Here is a 24467-nt window from a genome sequence, read left to right as displayed (position 1 = left end):
GACCAGTAACCTTTATTAGCCAGCACTGAAGTGGAGAAGATGGGTGGAGCTTCCCCTTTTATACCTGAAAGTCCAGGTTAGAAGTGTCTCCCACAAGTTCACCACCTAGTGGTCGGTGTTCTCACGGTGTACAACTTAGGTCAGTTTATACATGGATTACAATGACAGTTGAATACATGACAGTTACGATATCAGATGATTTTGGGGCATCCCTGAAAAAAACTTGATACATCACAAAATTGGTTGTAATGGACAGAACAGCCATGTCAAAGCAGTGTGTTAAAAAAGGCTTGCACTCTATAGGCTTTGTATAGCGCCAGTAGCGACCTGTAGCACTGACTTTTCTCGAGAGTTTTCTTTTGTATTTTCCAACCATTTCTCCACTTGTTTTCCCCAGGAATAGCTCAGGTGTCATTACCAAGGAGGGAGTTTGTAACTCGAGGGTCTTGGTGCTCTTATAGGGGATAAGTAGACAGATGTCATCAGCATTATTTAATTCATTTAATTATTCAACAAAAAAGTATTTATGGGCGTCATGCTTGGTAACTGGAGTGTGGGCAGGCACAGCAGGAGCAGCAAGGTCAGGGCGAAGGAGCGACGAAAGATTGTGGAGCGATGTGATTGAGCCCAGGAGAGGTGTGAGTTTGGGGCCGAGAAGAGGAGAGGGCCCAGGGGCAGCACAGGCGAGCCCACACTGCGATATGTGTGCGCACTAGGTCTGTGCAGCAGAGCTGGTCTCCAGTCGTCTTGGTTAATCCTTGCCACTGGACCAAGACCTAGCTCTGTCAAGCCTGTGTGGTGGCTGGTGTGCAACGGTCACAACATGTTAAAAAAATCCATGCACAGGCATCTTCCACCCTTCAAGATTTAGTTTGGGATCTGGAATTTTAGGTTCTTCATTGAAACACCTGTGAACTTTTTGATGTGGAAACAAGTCATCCTCGATTCGAGGGACTGCCTATGATGATGATGATGCTTGCAAAGTAAGTCGAAAGAATCAAAGGCCGTTTTTGACAGAAGAGCCCAGAATGCCTGCAGCCTGAGAGTCCGTACCTATCGTTTTTTTTTAAAGAAAGAGAAAGAGAGCCAAGGTTGTGACTCACAGCCTGAAGAGCAATTCACCTCTCGCCTAACCTTGTGTTTACTTAACAGCAATTAGACATTGTGGTGTGAAAGGGACACAGCTTTACCTTAGTATCAGAATAATACATCTTGCATCGCATGGTGTAATTTGGTCATATAAAACAGCGCAACATTTGACTTTCCATGAGCAATGCAACAGGACATCCGCTAGTATGTATCAAATATGCCAATTTTATTTAACATTTTGATTTGGAAGATTAAGATAAGTTTTTTTTGTTCTGACTAGATTAAGATTGTTATTAAAAAGTTAAAGTTGATACAACTCATGACGATAATGCGTACAGTACTATAATTAGTGCATTCACTGTGCTGAAGTCTGAAGTGTTTGTGGTTAGTTAGTTGCTTTACTGACTAGATCTTTTACCGAGATAAAGGAAAGATCAAGTTATCTGTAATGATCACAGCAAGCAACCTGAGTAGATAGAAAAAAATAACTCACTCGAATTATCCTCCTTTATTGAGTAGTCGTGGATGTGAGGGTTTCCATTGAGTCCAGGGAAATTCACCGAAAGTACCATATTTGTAAGGGTGCAATCTTTCCTCACCATGAATGTCTGTGAATAAGAATGAATTATGGTAAATTGTATTAATCAAGCTAGGTTACAGGCAATTAGAGGATTCAGAAACAATGCACACTTAACACCCAAGCAAGCAAAGAGATACAGGTTGAACCTCTCTGGTCTGGGACTCTCTGGTCTGGAAACACCCATGGTTCAGCATTAGTTTGCGGAACTGCCGCTTTCAGCCATCTTTCTCCCATGCCTGTAGATGGGCAAACTCCATCCCGAGGTGTTTCAATGATCTTACCATTTTATGTCTGGAGACAGTGGGCCTCATTAACAGACAGTTCCCTGCTATTACCAGCAGTCACTTTTATAAAGAAAAGTGCCCAAAGAGCAAAACACAAGCGGACAGGTACAAATGAAAGAGTGTTAAAGTTAGCCCAGGAGAGCAGTGAGCAGCACTCTACAGATACCGGTAAGCCTAGGCTAGGCATATGCTTATGTAGGGTATATCGGTACAGTCATAGACTGACCTCCACTGGTTTGGAAAGTTCTCTAGTTCGGCACCGGTCAGGTCCCGAGGGTGCCAGACCACAGGGGTCCAACCTATATTTATACATCAAACAGTACTGGTTAAATAAACTATTTGTGTACCTTCCCAAGTCATCGTCCAGTTAATATGCGAGTCTAACTGTTTGATTTGTAGTGTCATTAACTCTAACTTTAACAGGTCAGATGTATAGCATAATTATGAATAAATAATTTCCATCTGGTAGGTGGTGAGTTGGCTGTGCATGAGTGGGTACAATCTGAGAGGGCTCGGCATCATTGCACTGAGCATGGAGCGTGCATGACTTTCACAGATAGCACCTTATTTATTGTAAACTGAATACAGACCTTGCAATTTAAGTGTTCTAAGGAAACATTGTGGGTGTGATGAAAGGGGAAGGGCGATCAGGTCCATGTAAATAAGTAACGTTCTGTAGTACTTCTTTTAAAAAAAATCTTAAGCTATTGAAATATGAAAGCATAGAATCTGATCAATAATTGCTTTGATATAAAACCAGAGAATTCTGGAGTAGGGCTTGAACCCACAACCTCCTGACTCAGAGGTGAGAGCATCACTGCTGTTTACAATTCAGATGTAGGCACGCATCAGAACTGGAAAAAATTACACATAAATGGCATTTAAAAATAGAACAAAGTGAATTTGATTGCAATCTACCTGGGCCAGATACCTTTTCAACATTGAAATTAGTCCTCCTCCAGTTCATAGAATCATAGAAATTTACGGCACAGAAGGAGGCCATACGGCCCATCGTGTCTGTGCTAGCCGAAAAAGAGCTACCCAGCCTAATCCCACTTTCCAGCTCTTGGTCTGTAGCCCTGCAGGTTAGAGCACTTCAAGTGCATATCCAAGTACTTTTTAACTGCTATGAGGGTTTCTGCCTCTACCATCCTTTCAGCCATTGGGTTCCAGACCCCCACCGCCTTCTGGGTAAAAAAAAGTTCTCCTCAAATCCGCTCTAATCCTTCTACCAATTACTTTAAATTTATGCCTCCTGATTATTGACCTCTCTGCTGGGAGAAATAGGTCCATCCTATCCACTCTATCTAGGCCCCTTATGATTTTATACACCTCAATTAAATCTCCCCTCAGCCTCTTCTGCTCCAAAGAAAACAACCCCAGCCTATCCAATCTTTCCTCATAGCTAAAATGCTCCAGTCCTGGCAACATCCTCGTAAATCTCCTCTGTACCCTCTCTAGTGCAGTCACATCTTTTCTGTCATGTGGTGACCAGAACTGTACGCAGTACTCTAGCTGTGGCCTAACTAGTGTTTTATACAGTTCCAGCATAACCTCCCTGCTCTTGTATTCTATGCCTCGGCTAATAAAGTAAAGTATCCCATACTTCTCCTTAAAATATGGAAAAGTATAAAATAGGGTTATGTAGTTTTATGCTTGAATGCTCCTTGTCCTTTTCCATAACTATTCTTACCCCGATAAATATAAAATAAATCCCTGCTGATTATTATTTTTGTATTTCAGAAATTATGGAAAGCTGTGGCAGCTGCATGCAGTGTTAGACTCAAACAGAGAGAAGTCTGAGACAATCACTGTGTGATCCTTGCTACTATTTAAAAACCATTCTTAGAGCAGTCTAGATAAAATTGTAGTAGCATGTTAATGTGAATAAAATGTTGTTTATTATAGCATTTTACAAAGCATCAATTGTGCACTGGAAGATTAAAATCTGTAACATTTTGGCTGTGGGTCCCTTTGTCTGTTTGTGTATGTCTGATCCTGGTTTTGTGTTCTATCTGCTTTACTTTATGTCTGTGAGCTAAGGGGGTGTATGTGTGAGTTTTTCTGTGTGTGTGTTTTACTGTGTGTGTGTTTCTGTGTGTGTGTGTTTCTGTGTGTGTGTGCATGTGTTACTGTGTGTGTGTGTGTGTTGTTGTACTGTGTGTATATGTGTCTCTGTGTGTGTGTGTGTTTTATTGATTGTGTGTGTTTCTGTGTGTGTTACTGTATGTGTGTATGTGTCTGTGTGTGTGTGAGTGTGTTTTATTGAGTGTGTGTGTTTATGTGTGTGTTACAGTGTGTGTATGTGTTTGTGTTACTGTGTGTGTTACTGTGTGTGTGTGTTACTGTGTGTGTGTGTGTGTGTGTGTGTGTTTTATTGAGTGTGTGTGCTTCTGTGTGTGTTACTGTGTGTGTGTATGTTTCTCTGTGTGTGTGTGTTACTGTGTGTTACTGTGTGTGTGTGTGTTTTACTGTGTGTGTATGTGTGTGTTACTGTGTGTGTGTTTTACCATGTGTGTGTTTCTATGTGTATGTGCATGCTGTGTGTGTGTGTTTATGTGTGTGTATTTTACTGTGTGTGTGTTTGTTACTGTGTGTGTATGTGTGTTACTGTGTATGTGTGTTACTGTGTGTGAGTGTGAGTGTGCGTGTGTTACTGTGTGTGTGTGTATTTGTGGGTGTGTGTTTGTTACTGTGTGTGTGTGTGTGCTTGTTACTGTGTGTGCATGTGTGTTACTGTGTGTGTATATGTGTTTTACTGTGAGTGTGTGTTTTACTGTGTGTGTGTGTTTCTGTATGTGTGTGTGTGTGTGTTTTACTGTGTGTGTGTGTGTGTTTGTGTGTGCGTGTTTTACTGTGTGTGTGTGTTTGTGTTTCTGTGTGTGTTACTGTGTGTGTGTGTGTGTTTGTGTGTGTGCATGTGTTACTGTGTGTGTGTGTGTGTGTGTATGTGTTTTACTGTGCTGTGTGTCTATTTCTCTGTGTCGTGTGTGTTTTACTGTGTGTGTGTGTTTTGTGGCTCTGTTTATCTTGCTAGCGTGTGTCTCTTTGATCCTGTGCTGAGTATGTCTATTCCAGTATGCCAGACTAAATATTGTCTATCTGCATCAATATGTCTTCACATATACTTGTGAAAAATGTCACAGGATGGTGTGTCTGTGTGTTTTGAGTGGATACAAAATAATTCCTTAAGTGTATCATGTACAGTATTCGACAGTGAACAGAAGAGGCAAACTAACCATAGGCAATTCTGGACTGATAATGCTCTGGCATAATGGGTGTTGTTAGTGATTCCCCAGTAATGAGGCCGGTAGATTTGGTGTGGGTTCATAGTTTTATGGCAGTTGTTTGATAAGAGGAGGTTCTCCAGTCAGGTAAAATTGAAATTAGAGCAGTCTATGAAAGAACATTATTTTGATAAGAGGCAGTCATGTAAAATGTTTAGATAATACTGCAATTTAGCATTCTCAAGCATCATAAAATAAAAGGGCTGGTTGTGGTTATGTTTGTAACCGGGGCCACCCATTCCATTAACTCTACTATATAATATTCTGAGTTTTGTGACAGCACTAGTGAGTTAGGTGAAGGCAGGAAGTAGTGAAGAGCAGTGTGTGAGTTCGAGTATAAGGCTGAAGAAACAGCCTGCTCAATATAATAGAATTGCTTTGAATAAGGCCATGCTTGACCCCTTTAGTCAAGAAACTATGCACCTCTATTTATAATGTAAAAGACACTAATTTAATCAAATAATTTTTGGGAATATTATGTCCTGTTTTCCCTGTTAAAAATGTTAACTCTGAATTATTATAGTACAAGGGTGACAGATGCCTGAATATGTCTTATCATTTATTATGTCATGATTATTATTCTATTCCTTTTGTATCAATTATATAACAACATTTTTGATTCTAAATCTTTGTCCAAAAGATCTTTCCAAAAATGATTCTACTGAGGCAGAATATTTGTCCCAAATTCCAGTGAGAGATTTTCACTTACACCCCAGTCTTTCTTATTGCTGATGCTGTATTATTTTTAGGGTTTCAAAGGCTATAAAAAGACAGCCTTGCATTTATATAGCGCCTTTCACAAACTCAGGCCAATGAAGTACTTTCGAAGTGCAGTCACTGTTGTAATGTAGGAAACGCGGCAGCCAATTTTGCACACAGCAAGATCCCACAACCTGCAATGTAATAATGACCAGATAATCTGATTTTAGTGATGTTGATTGAGAGATAAATATTGGCCAGGACTCCAGGGATAACTCCCTTGCACTTCTTCAAAATATTGTCATTGGATCTTTTACGTCCATCTGAGAGAGCAGACAGGGTCTCAGTTTAACATCTCATCTGAAAGACGGAACCTCCAACAGTGCAGGGCTCCCTCAGCACTGCACTGGAGCGTCAGCTTAGATTTAAGTGTTGAAGTCCCTGGAGTGGGACTTGAACCCACAACCTTCTGACTCAGAGGGAGCTACCAACTGAGCCACAGCCGACAGTAATTATTATAGCATGTCATGTATTATGCACTGTTCTATCTCCTGACAATTACCTGCAGGGTGAGTTAAACAAGCTAGTGACACTAATAAGGGACATTTTACTTAACAACTTGATGAGTCCAGGGAGAGCGATATGCTAAAAGAGGCTCCCGGTATCACTCCCACCACTTCTTACATTTCAATCTGCTGCCAGTCCCCCAGTGGCCCATTGGAAGCACGCAGGAACACAGAGGTAATTTCTTCTGCACGTTTAGCGCCTCAGTGGGCTTAGTGTGAAGAAAGAGGATGTTATTCTTCCACCAGTCGACTGCACACCCAAAAAGCAAAGATGGTTTCTATGCTGCTGTCAGCTATGTGAAGATTGAGTCATTTATATAAATGGAATTGACAGCACTCACATAGGTAGTAAGAGAAACTGGAAAAGACTCTGCAGTCCATCTGGCTGGTCTCAAAAACTAATAACCATCAATCACCTACTACCTCAAACAGAAGCTCATCAGTCTATCGGTGTGTCTTTTTTGTGCAAAGCCTGTTAGTTCAAGTCTTTGGCTCAATTGGGCCATCTGAACAAACAAAGGGAAAGACATTTAACAGCAAAGACCTTTCCCCTTCAGCCTGGCAGCTCTGCACCTGCAACTAAACGTCTGCCATACAGTGTGAGGAGGATTCCTTTAGCTTCACATTTGGAACCGTTTAGGGGCGGCAGAATGATTTCTTCACCAAATGTTTTGCTGTCTTCCTGCGACCTGGAATTTTCCTCTGAAAATCTGCCTGCTTTCAGGCAGTCACAGAGCAGTGGGGCACTGTATCACTGCCCCTAAATCTACCGCCCTCCTGCACCCCCCCAACCCCCGGCCCAACTTGCAAAGGGGTGCTGGCCGCCTGCCATGTTTAAATGACGGCGAGGGGGCTGGGGCTTGGAACATTGGCCAGTTTCCCTGCCTTTAATATTGCCAACCCACAGCAAGATGGGCTAAAAGGCAGTGGCTGAGAGACAGTTGAGGTGGGAGACAGGAGAAGCCCATGGAAGGGAGGAGACAGACTTGGCTTCCTCCTTCTCTCCGAGCATTGCCTTTGAAACAATAAGGGTCATTCAGAGCCATGAAACCATGAACTTTGCAGTATGTTAGATGGGTGCCGACCCCGTTTAGTAGTGCTCCCTCCATTTCTGGTGCAGCACCCACAATATTTTCTTTCCTCGCAGGGGTGGGCTTCCTCTGCAGAGCAGAGATCCCGCTGGGAGCTCACCCTGCATGCGTAACCGTGGAAAATGGAGTCGGGTCACTGCGGACGGAATTACTGTCCCGGCTGGAAGAGAAACATCCAGTTTGGTTAAGAAATGTTCATGGGTTTGCTATATTCCTGCAATCCTACTTTATAACCGTTGCCTTTGGAAAATCGCAGAAAATAATTTCGTCAGGTTTTTCTTTTATTCATAGAAAATAGGAGCAGTAGTAGGCCATTCGGCCCTTCGAGCCTGCACCGCCATTCAATATGATCATGTCTGATCCTCTAGCTGAACACCATATTCCTGCTTTCTCCTCATACCTATTGATGCCTTTTGTATCTAGAAATCTATCTATCTCCTTCTTAAATATATTCAGTGATTTGGCCTCCACAGCCTTATGTGATAGAGAATTCCACAGGTACATCACCCTCTGAGTGAAGAAATTTCTCCTCATCTCAGTGCTAAATTTCCTACCCCATATCCTGAGACTGTGACACCTTGCTCTAGACTTCCCAGCCAGGGGAAACATCCTCCCCGCATCGAGTCTATCCAGCCCCGTCAGAATTTTATACGTTTCAATGAGATCCCCTCTCATTTTTCTAAACTCTACTGAATACAGGCCCAGTCGATCCAATCTCTCCTCATCCGTCAGTCCTGCCAGCCCAGGAATCAGTCTGGTGAACCTTTGTTGCACTCCCTCTATGGCAAGTATATCCTTTCTTAGTAAGGAGACCAAAACTGTACACAATACTCCAGTATGGTCTCACCAAGGCCCTGTATAACTGGAGTAAGACATCCTTGCTCCTGTACTCAAATCCTCTTGAAATGACAGCCAACATAACATTTAAACTGAACATTTGTTTGAAATCATCAGTATTTCTGTAACAACCAACCCTTCCCCCCGCCCCCCTCCATTTCTCCTTCCCACCTCTACCCCTTCCCCTTCCCCATCTGACTCCAAGCCGCCAGGCCGAGGAGCTCCTCAGGCGATGCTTCATGGGGGGCAGGGGACCATGACGGCCAAAACGCTGCTTGGATGGATACGGGAGAGGACGGACGGTCCCAAGATGGGTACGTGCTTCGAGCCAGAAGCAAGAAGTTGGCTCCTGGCTCTCATGTCTGGTTGGCAATGGGGGCGCGGCACCTTGAGGTGCAGTGTAGTGCTCCGGGACCACTGGGAGCCCTCTGCCACCAGTGTTCCTGGCTACCAACTCCAGGGCCTCCACCATCCCTTCCATGTTATATATTATTTGTTGGACAAAAACTCGGTGCCATCTATGTTCGTGGTGCTTAGTAGGCTTTTTGCTGCTGGTGAATCTCCCTCGTGCCTCCCACAATAGCCAAACAAGCACACACCATAGCCATACACACCTTCAGTCTCTCTCAGCTCCCTCTCTCTCTGTCTCCTCTTCTGCGCTTGTCATGGTGACCCTTGACCTCCTGAATCGTGGGACTCGAGCATTGCCATGCCGTTGCTAAGGATGGCGACACTTTACGGCAGAAGGTCAAAAAAATGTTATGCTAACGGCCATTTCAGATCACTCGCGGTAACGCCCATTTTCAAAAATGGAGACTACGTGCTTTGAGAATGGGCGAGAAGCCGCTGATCTGAAAACCCTTTTTTAGCGCCCAAGCCAGAATTAACACCCATTTGGACGAGAAGCACCAAAGTGGAAAATCTAGCCCCCAGTACTGAGCTCTGCGGAACCCCACTGGAAGCATCCTTCCAGTCACAAAAACATCCATCAACCATTACCCTTTGCTTCCTATCTCTAAGCCAATTTTGGATCCAACCAGTCACTTTGCCCTGGATCCCATGGGCTTTAACCTTCATGACCAGTCTACCATGTGGGACCTTAGCAAAAGCCTTGCTAAAGTCCATATACACTACATTGTACGCACTACCCTCATCGACCCTCCTGATTACTTCCTCGAAAAATTACATTAGGTTAGTCAAACACGATCTTCCCTTAACAAATCCGTGCTGACTATCCCTAATTAATCTTTGCCTTTCCAAATGTAGATTTATCCTGCCTTTCAGGATTGTTTCCAATAATTTTGCCACCGCTGAGGTTAGGCTGACAGGCCTGTGATTACTCGGCCTATCCCTTTCTCCCTTCTTAAACAAGGGTACCACATTAGCAGTCCTCCGGTCCTCCGGCACCATGCCCAAATCCAAAGAGGACTGGAAAATGATGGTCAAGGCCTCTGCTATTTCCTCTTTTACTTCGCTCAACAGCATTTCATCTGAACCTGGGGACTTATCTACTTTCATAGCTGCTAAACCCCTTAATACCTTCTCTCTCACTATGTTTTATTCAACCAGAATTTCACATTCCTCCTCGATAGCAGTATCTGCATTGCCCCTTTCCTTAGTGAAAACAGACGCAGAGTATTCATTAAGAACCAGACCAACATCTTCTGCCTCCACACAAAGATTACCCTCATGGTCTCTAATAGACCCTATCCTTTCTTTAGTTATCCTCTTGGTCTTAATATATTGATAGAACATCTTTGGGTTTTCCTTAATTTTACTTGCCAACAATTTTTCATGCTTTCTCTTAGCAATCCTAATATCCTTTTTAATTTTACCTCTTAACTTTCTATATTCCTGCAAATATTCTGTAGTATTTAGCCGTCAGTATACGACATAAGCTTCCCTTTTTTTCTTTATCCTCCCTTGTAAGTGCCTAGACATCCAGGGGCTCTAGAATTGTTACTCCTACCCTTTTTCTTTAAGGGCACATGTTTGGCCTGAGCCTTCCAGATCTCCTCCTTGAATGCCTTCCACTGTTCCAATACTGATTTACCCAAAAGTAGATGTTTCCAGTCCACTGTGGCCAAATCACTCTTCAATTTAGCAAAGTTAGCTTTTCCCCAATTTGGGACTTTTATTCCAGATCTATCCTTGTCCTTATCCATAATTAACTTGAATCTGACTGAATTATGGTCATTGGCACCCAAGTGCTCTTCCACTAACCTGCCCAGTTTCATTCCCCAAAACGAAATCCAAAACCGCTCCCTCTCATGTTGGACTTGTTACATACTGACTAAAAAATTCTCTTGAATGCATTTTAAGAATTCCGCACCCTCTATACCCTTCACGTTATATTTGTCCCAATCAATATTTGGATAGTTAAAATCCACCACTATTACTACCCTATGGTTTTTGGACTTCACAGCAATTTGCCTACATATTTGCTCCTCTATCTCCCTCCCACTGTTTGGGGGTCTATAATACACGCCCTGCAGTATGATCGCCCCTTTTTTATTTTTCAGTTCAACCCATGTGGCCTCATTTGATCTCTCTAATACATCGTCCCTTCTCACCACTGTAATAGTTTCTTTAATCAATACCGCGACCCTCCCTCCCCTTTTAACCCCCCTCTCTGTTTTGTCTAAATATCCTGTAACAGGAATATTGATCTGCCAAACCTACCCCTCTTTCGGCCATGTCTCTGTAATGGCTATAATGTCATACTCCTAAGCGTCTACCTGTGCTCTTAGCTCATCCGCCTTATTCGCTATACTCCTTGCATTGAAGTATATACCATTTAACACAGGAAGACCTCCTTGATTACTACTTACTAACCCTTGTTTCCTCTGTCTTACAGATTCACTTTCTAAATTCTTGCTATCCAATTTCTGTTTTACTTCCTTCCTTATTGAATTTGTTCTCAGGTTCCCATCCCCCTGCCAAGCTAGTTTAAACTCTCCCCAACAGCACTAGCAAAATTCCCTGCGAGGATATTGATCCCACCGCTGTTGAGGTGCAACCCGTCTGGTTTATACAGGTCACTTCTCCCTCAGAAGCGGTCCCAATGCCTCAAGAATGTAAAGCCCTCCCTCCTACACCAACTCTCTAGCCACATGTTCATCCTCTCTATCCTTCTACTTTTGTACTCATTAGCACGTGGCACCGATAGTAACCCGGAGATTACTACCTTTGAGGTCCTACCCTTTAATTCCAAACTCCTTAAATTCTGCCTGCAGAACCTCAACCCTCTTTCTACCTATGTCGTTAGTCCCAATATGGACCATGACCTCTAGCTGTTCACCCTCTCCACCCAGAATGCCCTGCTTCCGCTCTGTGACATCCTTGACCCTGGCACCAGGAAGACACCATACCATTCTGGAGTCATGTTTGCGGCCGCAGAAACGCCTCTCTGTTCCGCTAACTATAGAATCCCCTATCACTAGAGCTCTTTTATTCTTGGTCCCTCCCCCTGTGCAGCTGAGCCACCCATGGTGCCTTGGAATTGGCTCTGGCTGCACTCCCCAGAGGCACCATAGCCCTCACCAATGCTCAGAAGTGAATATCGGTTTGAAAGCGAGACGGACTCACGGTGGGATTCCTGCACTATCCGCCTAACATTCTTACTTCGTCTAGTGGTTACCCACTTCCCATCTGCCTGCACGCTTTTAAGCTGTGGGATGACCACCTCCTGTATCGTGCTATCCACAGAGCTCTCAGCCTCGCGATGCACCATATTGACTCCAGCCGCCGCTCAAGCTCCGAAACGCGGAGCTCGAGTAGTTGAAGCTGGAGACACCTCCTGCACAAAGTGATCTTACTTATCTTTGATACAAAGTACATTATAGAAATACTCCCTGTCAAGGTAAAAATAAATACTTGGATTTATATAACGCCTTTCACGACCACCGGACATCTCAAAGTGCTTTACAGCCAATGAAGTATTTTTGGAGTGTAGTCACTGTTGTAATGTAGGAAATGCGGCAGCCAATTTGCGCGCAGCAAGCTCCCACAAACAGCAATGTGATAATGACCAGATAATCTGTTTTTTTGTTATGTTGATTGAGAGATAAATATTGGCCAGGTCATCAGGGATAACTCCCTGCTCTCCTTCGAAATAGTGCCATGGGATCTTTTATGTCCACTTGAGAGAGTAGACATCTCATCTGAAAGGTATGAGACAAAGAAGCAAAAGCTTCTAAATAAATCTACCATACCGATCTCATAATCACATATACACGGAATTTAATGTTAGAATGACTCGACTGTCATTAAATAGCATCAGTATCGCAATGAGTGCCATGTGTTCTATTTAGAGGTGTATAACTAGAGCATCCCATTTCATTAGCAATGGTGCAGAGTTTCAGTGCTGTTGCTAAGGATAGAATTTTAGCATTATTTGATTGTATTTACATTAATAATGCCAACATTGGATGTGAGGTAATTATGATGGAATCATACCATTTCAATGTTGAGCTGAGGAACATTTCTGGGGTCCTTTTGCACTGCCGGAAGTGTGGCAGAGCAGGGCTCTCAGTCAGCTGCAGGAGAGGAGGCAAACACTCAGAATGAAACCTGGGCTAAATTATGAGGACATGGGTGCATAGTCTATCTAGGCTTGTATCGCCTTGAATATAGAATATTAAGAGGTGATTTAACTAAGGTGTTTAAATGACTAAAGGAGTTGATAGGGTAGATGGAGATAGATTATTTCCACTGGTGGGGGGGTGGGGTGGGAGTCCAGAATAAGCGGGCATAACCTAAAATTAAAGCTAGGCCATTCAAGGGTGATGTCAGGAAACACTTCTTCACTCAAAAGGTTGTGGAAATTTGGAACTCTCTCCCCCAAAAAGTACTGTTGAGGCTAGGTCAATTGAAAATTTCAAAACTGGGATTGATCAATTTTTGTTAGGCAAAAGTATTAAGGGTTACGGAAACAAGCTGGGTAGATGGAGTTAAGATACAGATCAGCCATGATCTAACTTAATGGCGGAACGGGCTTGAGGGGCTGAATGGGCTATTTCTGTTCCTATGTCTGTGTCCCGAGTTCCGGAGACAAAGCTATGTATATAATTGGGGCGAGCATCCCATATGGGATCAATTTCTTTTGCTGAGAAGTATTTTGGGGGGCCTTTGGAAGATCTTGTATAGAACTCACAGCAGCCCTCAGCTGGCGTCAGTCCACTGGGCCTTAGGAGCGGATAATGAGCAGAATGTCCAGAGTAGCCCAATAGCTCAGGCATATCCCAGTGCTTTCTGTAGATGTTGGGAAAGAGGGGGTGAGCAGAAAACTCAGCCTCCTTCCTGCTAATCGGGAAGCCTGAGGTAAATTATGGAAGATGGAGTCCCAGCGGATCAAGGTTCCTTCCCAAATTGCGGCCCCTCTGAACTGAATGCATTGTTCTTCCGTCCCCCTTGGCCCCCAGAATTTCAGCCCCTTAATCTTTAGTCCCTTACCTCCGACTGGGCGGAGGTTCTGAAAGATGTTCAAACCATGATTAAAGACCATGGGCTAGATTTTACACTTTTGTGCATATCGGCCAAAAATGGGCATTATTTCCAGAGTGGGCAGTAAAAATGGGTTTTCAGATTGCCGGCTTCTCGCCCATTCTCAAAGCACCTAGTCTCTATTTTTGAAATTGGGCGTTACCGCGAACGATATGAAATGGGCGGTAGCGTTAAATCTCGCTGACCTTCTGCCGTAAAGTGTCGCCGTCCTTAGCAATGGCATGGCTTGATTTCCGCGATTCAGGAGGTCAAGCATCATGACAAGCACAGAAGAGGAGACAGAGAGAGAGGGAGCTGAGAGGGACTGAAGGCATGTGTGGCTGTGGTGTGTGCTTGTTTGGCTATTGTGGGAGGCGCAAGGGAGATTCACCAGCAGCAAAAAGAGATGGAGGAGGTCCTGGAGCTCGAAGCCAGGAACACTGGTGGCAGAGGGCTCCCAGTAGTCCCGGAGCACCGCACTGCATCCCAAGGTGCCACAGCTCCCATTGCCAACCAGATATGAGAGCCAGCAGCAACATCTTGTGCCTGGCTCGGAGCACGTTTCCACCTCGAGACCGTCCTCTCCCGTATCCATCCAAGCAGTGGTTCAGCCGTCATCCACCCGCCCCCTGCAATGAAGCATCACCTGAGGAGCTCCTCAGCCAGGCGGCTTGGAGCCAGGAGGGGAAGGGGAAGGGGTAGAGGTGGGGAGGAGAAGCGGGGAGGCGGGGGGAAGAATTGTTTTTTACAGAAATACTGATGATTTCAGACAACTGTTCGGTTTAAATGTTTTTTATTTAACAAAACCTTGTTGCGCATTGGCTCAGATAGCTGCGCCGTTACATGATGGTGATTCCTTAACATCAAAGGAATCACCATCATCTAACTTCAATCAACTTAAACTTTAACTGTCATCAAGGTGATGCCCACCATTGATGTATGACCTGCACACCCAGCAGTATGTCAGCCTTGTAAATAATACTAACGTTCTTTCAGGCAAAGCACTCATTGATGAGATCCTGACGTAAGGCTCTTGCAGTTATCATGCCACCACGGGCCCTCACGTGCGGTCTACAGGGGTTGGGGGCATGGCTTCAGCGTCAACCTGATTGTGTGGGCCTCCTCATCCTCCTCTTCATTGGGGGCCAGCATTGTGAGAGCTGGCGGCACAGGAGGATAAACGTGACAGTGAGTCGGAGCGGCAGCAGATCGTTGGGGGCTAGCATATGCAGAGGCCGAAGGTAAAACAAAGAAGTAGAAAGAAATCGAAGGGTGACATCACAGCCAAGCGGGTAAGTGATTGGCTGATGGATTGGGGAGTATTTAATCTTTTTCCTTTTCTATTTATTTCCTTATCAGTAGGTAACCTTTGACATTGTTATCCAATTAAGTTAATTTCAGAGTTAAATCATGGCAGGAGAACCCAGACCCATGCCATGCTCCTCCTGTGCTATGTGGGAAGTCAGGGAGGGCATCTAGCTGCAGCTCCTGACAGACTGCATTGCGGCACTGGAGCAGCGCATGGATTCACTCTGGAGCAGCGCATGGATTCACTCTGGAGCATCCGCGATGCTGAGGATGTCATGAATAGCATGTTTAGTGAGTTGGTCACATTGCAGGTAAAGGTTACTCTGGTAGATAGGAAATGGATGACCATCAGACAGAGCAGTGGAAGGAAGGTAGTGCAGGGGTCCCCTGCGGTCATCCCCCATCAAAACAGATATACCGTTTTGGGTACTGTTGGGGGAGATGGCCCAACAGGGGAAGGCAGCAGCAGCCAAGTTCATGGCACCATGGGTGGCTCTGCTGCACAGGAGGGCAGAAAAAAGAGTGGGAGAGCTATAGTGGTAGGGGATTCTATTGTAAGGGGAATAGATAGGCGTTTTTGCGGCCGCAATCGAGACTCCAGGATGGGATGTTGCCTCCCTGGTGCAAGGGTCAAAGATGTCTTGGAGCAGCTGCAGCGCATTCTGGAGGGGGAGGGTGAACAGCCAGTTGTCGTGGTGCATATAGGTACCAATGATATAGGTAAAAAACGGGATGAGGTCCTACAAGCTGAATTTAGGGAGCGAGGAGCAAGATGTCAAAGGTAGAAATCTCAGGATTGCTACTAGTGCAATTGCTAGTCAGAGTAGAAATAGCAGGATAGTTAAGATGAATTCATGGCTTGAGGAATGGTGCAAGAGGGAGGGATTCAAATTCCTGGGACATTGGAACCGGTTCTGGGGGAGGTGGGACCAGTACAAACTGGACGGTCTGCACCTAGACAGGAAAAGAACCAATGTCCTGGGGGGAGTGTTTGCTAGTGCTGTTGGGGAGGGTTTAAATTAATACGGCAGAGGGATGGGAATCTATGCAGGGAGACAGATGGAAGTAATATGGGGGCAGAAGTAAAAGGTAGAAAGGAGATAAGGAAAGGTGGAGAGCAGAGAAATCAAAGGCAAAAATCAAAAAGGGCCATATTACATCATAATTCTAAAAGGACAAAGAGTGTTAAAAAAACAAGCCTGAAGGCTCTGAGTCTCAACGCGAGGAGCATTCATAATAAGGTGGATGAATTAACTACGCTGTTAACGGATGTGATGTAATTAGGATTACGGAGACATGGCTCCAGAGTGACCAACATCCAGGGGTTTTCAATATTCAGGAAGGATACACAAAAAAAAAAGGAGGTGGGGTAGTGTTACTGATTAAAGAGGAGATTAATGTAATAGTAAGGAAGTACATTAGCTTGGATGATGTCGAATCTGTATGGGTGGAGCTGTGGAACACCAAAGGACAGAAAATGCTAGTGGCGGTTGTGTACAGACCACCAAACAGTAGTAGGGAGGTTGGGGATGGCATCAAACAGGAAATTAGGGATGCGTGCAATAAAGGTACAGCAGTTATTAAGGGTGACTTTAATCTACATATAGATTGAGCTAACCAAACTGGTAGCAATACTGTGGAGGAGGATTTCCTGGAGTGTATAAGAGATGGTTTTCTAGACCAATATGTCGAGGAACCAACTAGAGAGCAGGCCATCCTAGATTGGGTCTTGTGCAATGAGAGAGGATTAATTGGCAATTTTGTATTGCAGGCCCCTTGGGGAAGAGTGACCATAATATGGTAGAATTCTTCATTAAGATGGAGAGTGACACAGTTAATTCAGAGACGAGGGTACTTGAACTTAAAGAAAGGTAACTTCGATGGTATGAGACATGAATTGGCTAGGATAGACTGGCAAATGATATTAAAAGGGATGATGGTGGATAGGCAATGGCAGACATTTAAAGATCACATGGATGAAGTTCAACAATTCTATATCCCTGTCTGGCATAAAACTAAAAGGGGAAGGTGGCTCAACCGTGGCTAACAAGGGAAATTAGGAATAGTGTTAAATCCAAGGAAGAGGCATATAAGTTGGCCAGAAAAAGCAACAAACCTGAGGACTTTGAGAAATTTAGAATTCAGCAGAGAAGGACAAAGGATTTAATTAGGAGGGGGAAAATAGCATACGAGAGTAAGTTTGCAGGGAACATAAAAACTGACTGCAGAAGCTTCTATATGTACACGAAGAGACAACAATTAGTGAAGACAAATGTAGGTCCCTTGCAGTCAGATTCAGGTGAATTTATAATGGGGAACAAAGAAATGGCAGACCAATTGGACAAATACTTTGGTTCTGTCCTCACTGAGGAAGACACAAATAACTACCGGAAATACTAGGGGACAGAGGGTCTAGCGAGAAGGAGGAACTGAAGGAAATCCTTATTAGAAACATAGAAACATAGAAAATAGGTGCAGGAGTAGGCCATTTGGCCCTTTGAGCCTGCACCAACAATCAATAAGATCATGGCTGATCATCACCTCAGTACCCCTTTCCTGCTTTCTCTCCATACCCCTTGATCCCTTTAACCGTAAGGGCCATATCTAACTCCCTCTTGAATATATCCAATGAACTGGCATCAACAACTCTCTGCGGCAGAGAATTCCACAGGTTACCAACTCTCTGAGTGAAGAAGTTTCTCCTCATCTCGGTCCTAAATGGCTTACCCCTTATCCTTAGACTGTGTCTCCTGGTTCTGGACTTCCCCAACATCGGGAACATTCTTCCTGCAGCTAACCTGTCCAGTCCCGTCAGAATTTTATATGTTTCTATGAGATCCCCTCTCATCCTTCTAAACTCCAGTGAATACAGGCCCAGTTGATCGAGTCTCTCCTCATATGTCAGTCCTGCTATCCCAGGAATCAGTCTGGTGAACCTTCGCTGCACTCCCTCAATAGCAAGAACGTCCTTCCTCAGATTAGGAGACCAAAACTAAATACAATGGGCCCAAGTTTCCACGTGATTTGTGCCTGATTTTTAGGAGCAACTGGTGGAGAACGGACTATCTTAGAAATCGCAATTCTCCACATTTTTTTTTCTGCAGTTCTAGTCAGGTAGAACAGTTCTACTTTGGAACAGAATTTATTCTTCAAAAGGGGGCGTGTCCGGCCACTGACGCCTGATTTCAAAGTTTCCACAGTGAAAACGTACTCCAAACTAACTTAGAATGGAGCAAGTGAAGATTTTTGTAGAACTGAAAAAACCTGTTCTACACATTAAAAAATCAGGCGCAGGTTACAAATTAGGCGTCCGGAACGAGGTGGGGGGGGGGGAAGGGAAGTCATTAAATTCTACAATAAATCCTTATTTATACTTCTACAAATATTATACAAATAAATCCAACCTGAATAAACATTTATAAGCAAAGAAAAGATTAAATAAACCATGTTCCCACCTGTGTGAAAGTGCTTCAGCCAGCCTCACAAGTTCGTTCGTTCGTTCCCGACGGCAGGGGGGGAGGAGGAAGCCGTTCCCGACAGCGGGCGGGCGGGAGTGTGGGAGTGCGGGACCGATCGACCGAACGCAGCGGGGGGGGGAGGAAGCTGTTCCAGACGGCGGGCGGGTGGGAGTGTGGGCCCGATCGACCGAACGCAGCGGGGGGGGGAGGGGGGGGGGGAGGAAGCCATTCCAGACGGCGGGCGGGAAGGAGACAGTGAGAAGGCTGCAGGAAGCCTCAGTGCTGATGTGCTGATGGCAATGTGCTTTTATTAAAAAATGTTCAAAAATTAAACAGCTACAAAGAACTACAAAAATGGCTGAGTGCCAATGTTTCCTTCATACTGCGCGTGCGCGAACGCTCCAACGCGCACACGCAGGGTTGCCGGCAGGAAAAAAACTAATTTAAATGGTACCCGCCCCTCTCACTTACAAAATCGGCGCGAGTAGTAGGCTCCGCCCCCTGCACGCCGCGCCAGGCAGACATGGAGCTGCAAGGCGCTCCAGAATAGCGCGGTTTTTTTTAGGCGCCATTTTAGGTACGAAAAACGGGCGCCCAGCTCGGAGGGGCGCCCGTTTTTTATCGTGTGGAAACTTGGGCCCAATATTCCAGATGAGGCCTCACAAGGTCCTGTACAACTGCAGTAAGACCTCCCTGCTCCTATACTCAAATCCCCTAGCTATGAAGGGCAACATGCCATTTGCCTTCTTCACCGCCTGCTGTACCTGCATGCCAACTTTCAATGACTGATGTACCATGACACCCAGGTCTCGTTGCACCTCCCCTTTTCCTAATCTATCACCATTCAGATAATATTCTGCCTTCGTGTTTTTGCCACCAAAGTGGATAACCTCACATTTATCCACATTATACTGCATCTGCCATGCATTTGCCCACTCACTTAACCTGTCCAAGTCACCCTGCAGCCTCTTAGCATTCTCCTCATAACTCACACCGCCACCCAGCTTAGTGTCATCTGCAAACTTGGAGATATTACACTCAATTCCTTCATCTAAATCATTGATGTATATTGTCAATAGCTGGGGTCCCAGCACTGAGCCCTGCGGCACCCCACTAGTCACTGCCTGCCATTCTGAAAAGGACCTGTTTATCCCAACTCTCTGTTTCCTGTCTGTCAACCAGTTCTCTATCCACGCCAGTACATTACCCCCAATACCATGTGCTTTAATTTTGCACACCAATCTCTTGGGTGGGACCTTGTCAAAAGCCTTTTGAAAGTCCAAATACACCACATCCACTGGTTCTCCCTTGTCCACTCTACGAGTTACATCCTCAAAGAATTCTAGAAGATTTGTCAAGCATGATTTCCCTTTCATAAATCCATGCTGACTTGGACTAATCTGTTACTGCTTTCCAAATACACTGTTATTTCATCTTTAATAATTGATTCCAACATTTTCCCCACTACTGATGTCAGGCTAACCGATCTATAATTACCCATTTTCTCTCTCCCTCCTTTCTTAAAAAGTCATGTTACATTAGCTACCCTCCAGTCTATAAAAACTGATCCCGAGTTGATAGACTGCTGGAAAGTGATCACCAATGCATCCACTATTTCTAGGCACACTTCCTTAAGTACTCTGGAATGCAGCCTATCAGGCCCTGGGGATTTATCGGCCTTTAATTCTATCAATTTCCCTAACACAATTTCCTGACTAATAAGGATTTCCTTCAGTTCTTCCTTCTCACTAGACCCTCGGTCCCCTAGTTTTTCCGGAAGGTTATTTGTGGATTCCTTCATGAAGACAGAACCAAAGTATTTGTTCAATTGGTCTGCCATTTCTTTGTTCCCCATTATAAATTCACCTGATTCTGACTGCAAGGGACCTACGTTTGTCTTCACTAATCTTTTTCTCTTCACATATCTTTAGAAGCTTTGGCAGTCAGTTTTCATGTCAGGAAATTGTGTTAGGGAAATTGATGGGATTGAAGGCCAATAAATCCCCCGGGTCTGATAGTCTGCATCCCAGAGTACTTAAGGAAGTGGCCCTAGAAATAATGGTTGGTCATTTTCCAACATTCTATAGACTCTGGAACAGTTCCTATGGATTGGATGGTAGCTAATGTAACCCCATTTTTTAAAAAAGGAGTGAGAGAGAAAACAGGGAATTATAGACCGGTGAGCCTGACATCGGTAGTGGGGAAAATGTAGGAATCAATTATTAAAGCAGCGTATTTGGAAAGCAGTGACAGGATCGGTCCAATTCAGCATGGATTTATGAAAGGGAAATCATGCTTGACAAATCTGCTAGAATTTTTTGAGGATGTAACGAGTAGAGTGTGCAAGGGAGAAACAGTGGATGTGGTGCATTTGGACTTTCAAAAGGCTTTTGACAAGGTCCCACACAAGAGATTAGTGTGCAAAATTAAAGCACATGGTATTGGGGATAATGTATTGACATGGATAGAGAACTCTTTGGCAGACAGGAAACAAAGAGTAGGATAAATGGGACCTTTTCAGAATGGCAGGCAGTGACTAGTGGGGTACCGCTATTTACAATATACATTAATGATTTGGACAAACGAATTGAATGTAATATCTCCAAGTTTTCAGATGAACTAAGCTGGGTAGCAGTGTGAGCTGTGAGGAGGATGCAAAAAGGCTGCAGGGTGACTTGGACAGGTTATGTGAGTGGGCAAATGCATGGTAGATGCAGTTTAATGTAGATAAATGTGAGGTTATCCACTTTGGTGGCAAAAACAGAAAGGCAGAATATTATCTGAATGGTGATAGATTAGGAAAAGGGGAGGTGCAACGAGACCTGAGTGTCATGGTACATCAGTCATTGAAAGTTGGCATGCAGGTGCAGCAGGCGGTGAAGAAGGCAAATGGCATGTTGGCCTTCATTGCGAGAGGATTTGAGTATAGGAGCAGGGAGGTCTTACTGCAGTTATGCAGGGCCTTGGTGAGGCCACACCTTGAATATTGTGTACAGTTTTGGTCTCCTAATCTGAGGAAGGACATTCTGAGGGAGTGCAGCGAAGGTTCACCAGACTGATTCCCGGGATGGCAGGACTGACATATGAAGAAAGACTGGATTGACTATACTTATATTCACTGGAATTTAGAAGAATGAGAGGGGATCTCATAGAAATATATAAAATTCTGATGGGATTGGACAGGTTAGATGTAGGAAGAATGTTCCTGTTGTTGAGGAAGTCCAGAACCAAGGTTTACAGTCAAAGGATAAGGGGTAAACCATTTAGGACCGAGATGAGGAGAAACTTCTTCACTCAGAGAATTTTGAACCTGTGGCATTCTCTACCACAGAGAATTGTTGACGCCAGTTCATTGGATATATTCAAAAGGGTGTTAGATATGGCCCTTATAGCTAAAGGGATCAAAGGATATGGAGAGAAAGCAGGAATGGGGTACTGTAGTTGCATGATGAGCCATGATCATATTGAATGGTGGTGCAGGCTCGAAGGGCCGAATGGCCTACTCCTACACCTATTTTCTATATTTCAATGTTTCCTCTCTCTGGTGAGGTGGTCTGTCAAACTCATCAGACAATTCTTGTCCCCTCCTGATAGCCAAGTTGTGCAGCATGGAGCACACCACCACGAATTGAGCTACCTGCTCAGGATGGTATTGGAGCTCACCTCCTTAGTGGTCCAGGCATCGAAAGCGCTGCTTAAGCACTCCAATGGTTTTCTCCATGATATTGTGAGTGGCTCTGTGGCTCTTGGTGTATCGCCTCTCGGCTTCGGTGTGGGTGTCACGCAGCGAGGTCATCAGCTAGGTGGCGAGGCCATATCCTTTGTCACCAAGCATCCAACATTGACCTTGTGGCTGATTGTTAAACAAGTCAGATACAGTGCTCTCACGCAGGATGCTGCTATGAAAATTTAGCATTCACTGCCATTATAATTTGCTGGTGGTCGACAACGCGTTAAATATTCAGGGAGTGGAATCTCTTGCATTTCCTGAAAATCTCTGCATCCTGAAAAGGTGCCCGCCTCGCGTTGCGTGTACAGTCTATTGCTCCCTGCACCTTGGGAAAGTTTGCAATTCTAAAGAATCCTTGAGCCGTCTCACTCTCTGCCTCCCTGGTCATAGGGAAAGCTGATCAAGTCCCTCTTGCATGTGTACAGGGCTTCAGTGACCTGTCTAATGCAGCAATGTCTGGCATGCTGAGAAAGTCCGCAAATGTCTCCAGCTGTGGCCTGAAAAGAACCCGAAGCATAGAACGACAGTGCCGCAGTGACTTTGACCTCAACGGACAGTGAGGTACTGATGGTGCTGGCAGGCTGCAGATCTCCCCTTATCAGCTGGCATACCTTAGTGATAACCTCTTTGTGGAAGCGCAGTCTCTGAAGGCAGATGGTGTCGTGCAAATCGAGGTAATATTGCTTCTCCCTGTACTTGCGGGAGTGGGGTGTAACATCTGGTCCTCCTCATCAGTCTGGCACGTCTTACACTGGGCACATAATTCTGTGGAGCATACCTTCGGCCATCTTGAGCCTGCTGCATGTAATTGGTCATGAAGAGAGGGTGAGAAAGGGCAGGCCCCATTGCAGTAGCTCTCTGTTTTCCACCAATTGGTCACAAACAATGAATGTCCCGACAAATACACCTATTAAATTCCAATCGGTCACAGAATGGTCAAGATGTTTGTACAGATGTTCACATCAATTCCAACGACCACCAGAGTACATCCAAACTCCCCCGAGGTTGAAGCACAGCAGCCTTTTAAAGGATGCGACATGTGATGTAGAACATGGCGTCCATAACGCTGTGATTGTTACGGTTAGTTCCACTTTTTCAGGACGTTATTTTGGGCGAGCGATATTGTGGGCAATATGTGTGCGAAGTGGTGAAAGTGACACTGGGCGACCTCATGGACGCTAGTTTCAGCAAATGTGATCGTTACGACAAAAAAAAGGTGGGCGGGCGGTATTATTTTTTCCCGCCGTTACGCGCATGGGGAAAGTAACGCTCGGCGATAAGTTTCCAAAAAATGCCCGTCAGTTTCCATTTTGTGGCTAAAAGGGCAATATACGGGCGTTATACGTCATTTCAGCAGTTAAAATGGACGTTAAGTGGCCGTTAAGCTTGCAAAAAACGATGAAACTCTTGCCCCATATTACACCTCGGTCACTCAGGAGGTACAGGGTATTTTAGTAATTGATTGGCTATGTGGCCATTCCTCCTCATTAAATCACATAACCATTGTGCATCACACAAATTAACAACTTGATACTAAACAAATGTATATTTTGCACTAGTGTGTTCTCTCCCAAGTGGCCATTATTCATGTGTGAGCCTTGGCGATAAGTCGCAACAGGCTTTGCAACAGCAGGAAACATCATAGCCAAGTCCTCATGTCAACACACACAGGTCAGTGGATTGCAATCAGGAGTGGGAAACATGGCCTAAGCAGTTAGCTCTGATGCCAAATGAGGTACTCATTCTGACCAAAATCAGCTAATTCAGCAGAGAATGGGGATTAAACCTGGATTACTGGATTTTCCTCTCAGAGATAACAATTTATTTCAATTCTTTGATTAAACTTTCAATTTCCATTATTTTCTATTTACACAAATTGCTAGCTAATCTTTATATTTCCTTCCTGTATCGCATATTACAGTTACTCAGAGTTATCGCAGATTAATTTCTACATGGAGAAAATGACTTATTAAAACTTTGCTGCATTCCCTCTCTTATTATGGTGGCTTTCTTTTTGAAGAAAACCTTATCTAGAGGGGCACATATACTGTATC

General features: G+C 44.5%; 1 protein-coding gene across 1 annotated transcript in view; it reads right to left on the bottom strand.

Moving 5' to 3' along the window:
* The window catches only part of rin3 (Ras and Rab interactor 3), a 166493-nt gene that overhangs the window by 126157 nt on the left and 15869 nt on the right, over nt 1-24467 (bottom strand). The window contains exon 3 of the mRNA XM_070879479.1: nt 1583-1697. Within this exon, the coding sequence (XP_070735580.1) occupies nt 1583-1697 (115 nt within the window). The remainder of the gene's footprint in view (nt 1-1582; nt 1698-24467) is intronic.

The sequence above is a fragment of the Pristiophorus japonicus genome, chromosome 4, assembly GCF_044704955.1.
Source record: "Pristiophorus japonicus isolate sPriJap1 chromosome 4, sPriJap1.hap1, whole genome shotgun sequence".
Classification (NCBI taxonomy): Eukaryota; Metazoa; Chordata; class Chondrichthyes; family Pristiophoridae; genus Pristiophorus; species Pristiophorus japonicus.
The sequence above is the reverse complement of the archived record's forward strand: the minus strand, read 5'-3'. Positions and strand labels throughout refer to the sequence as shown.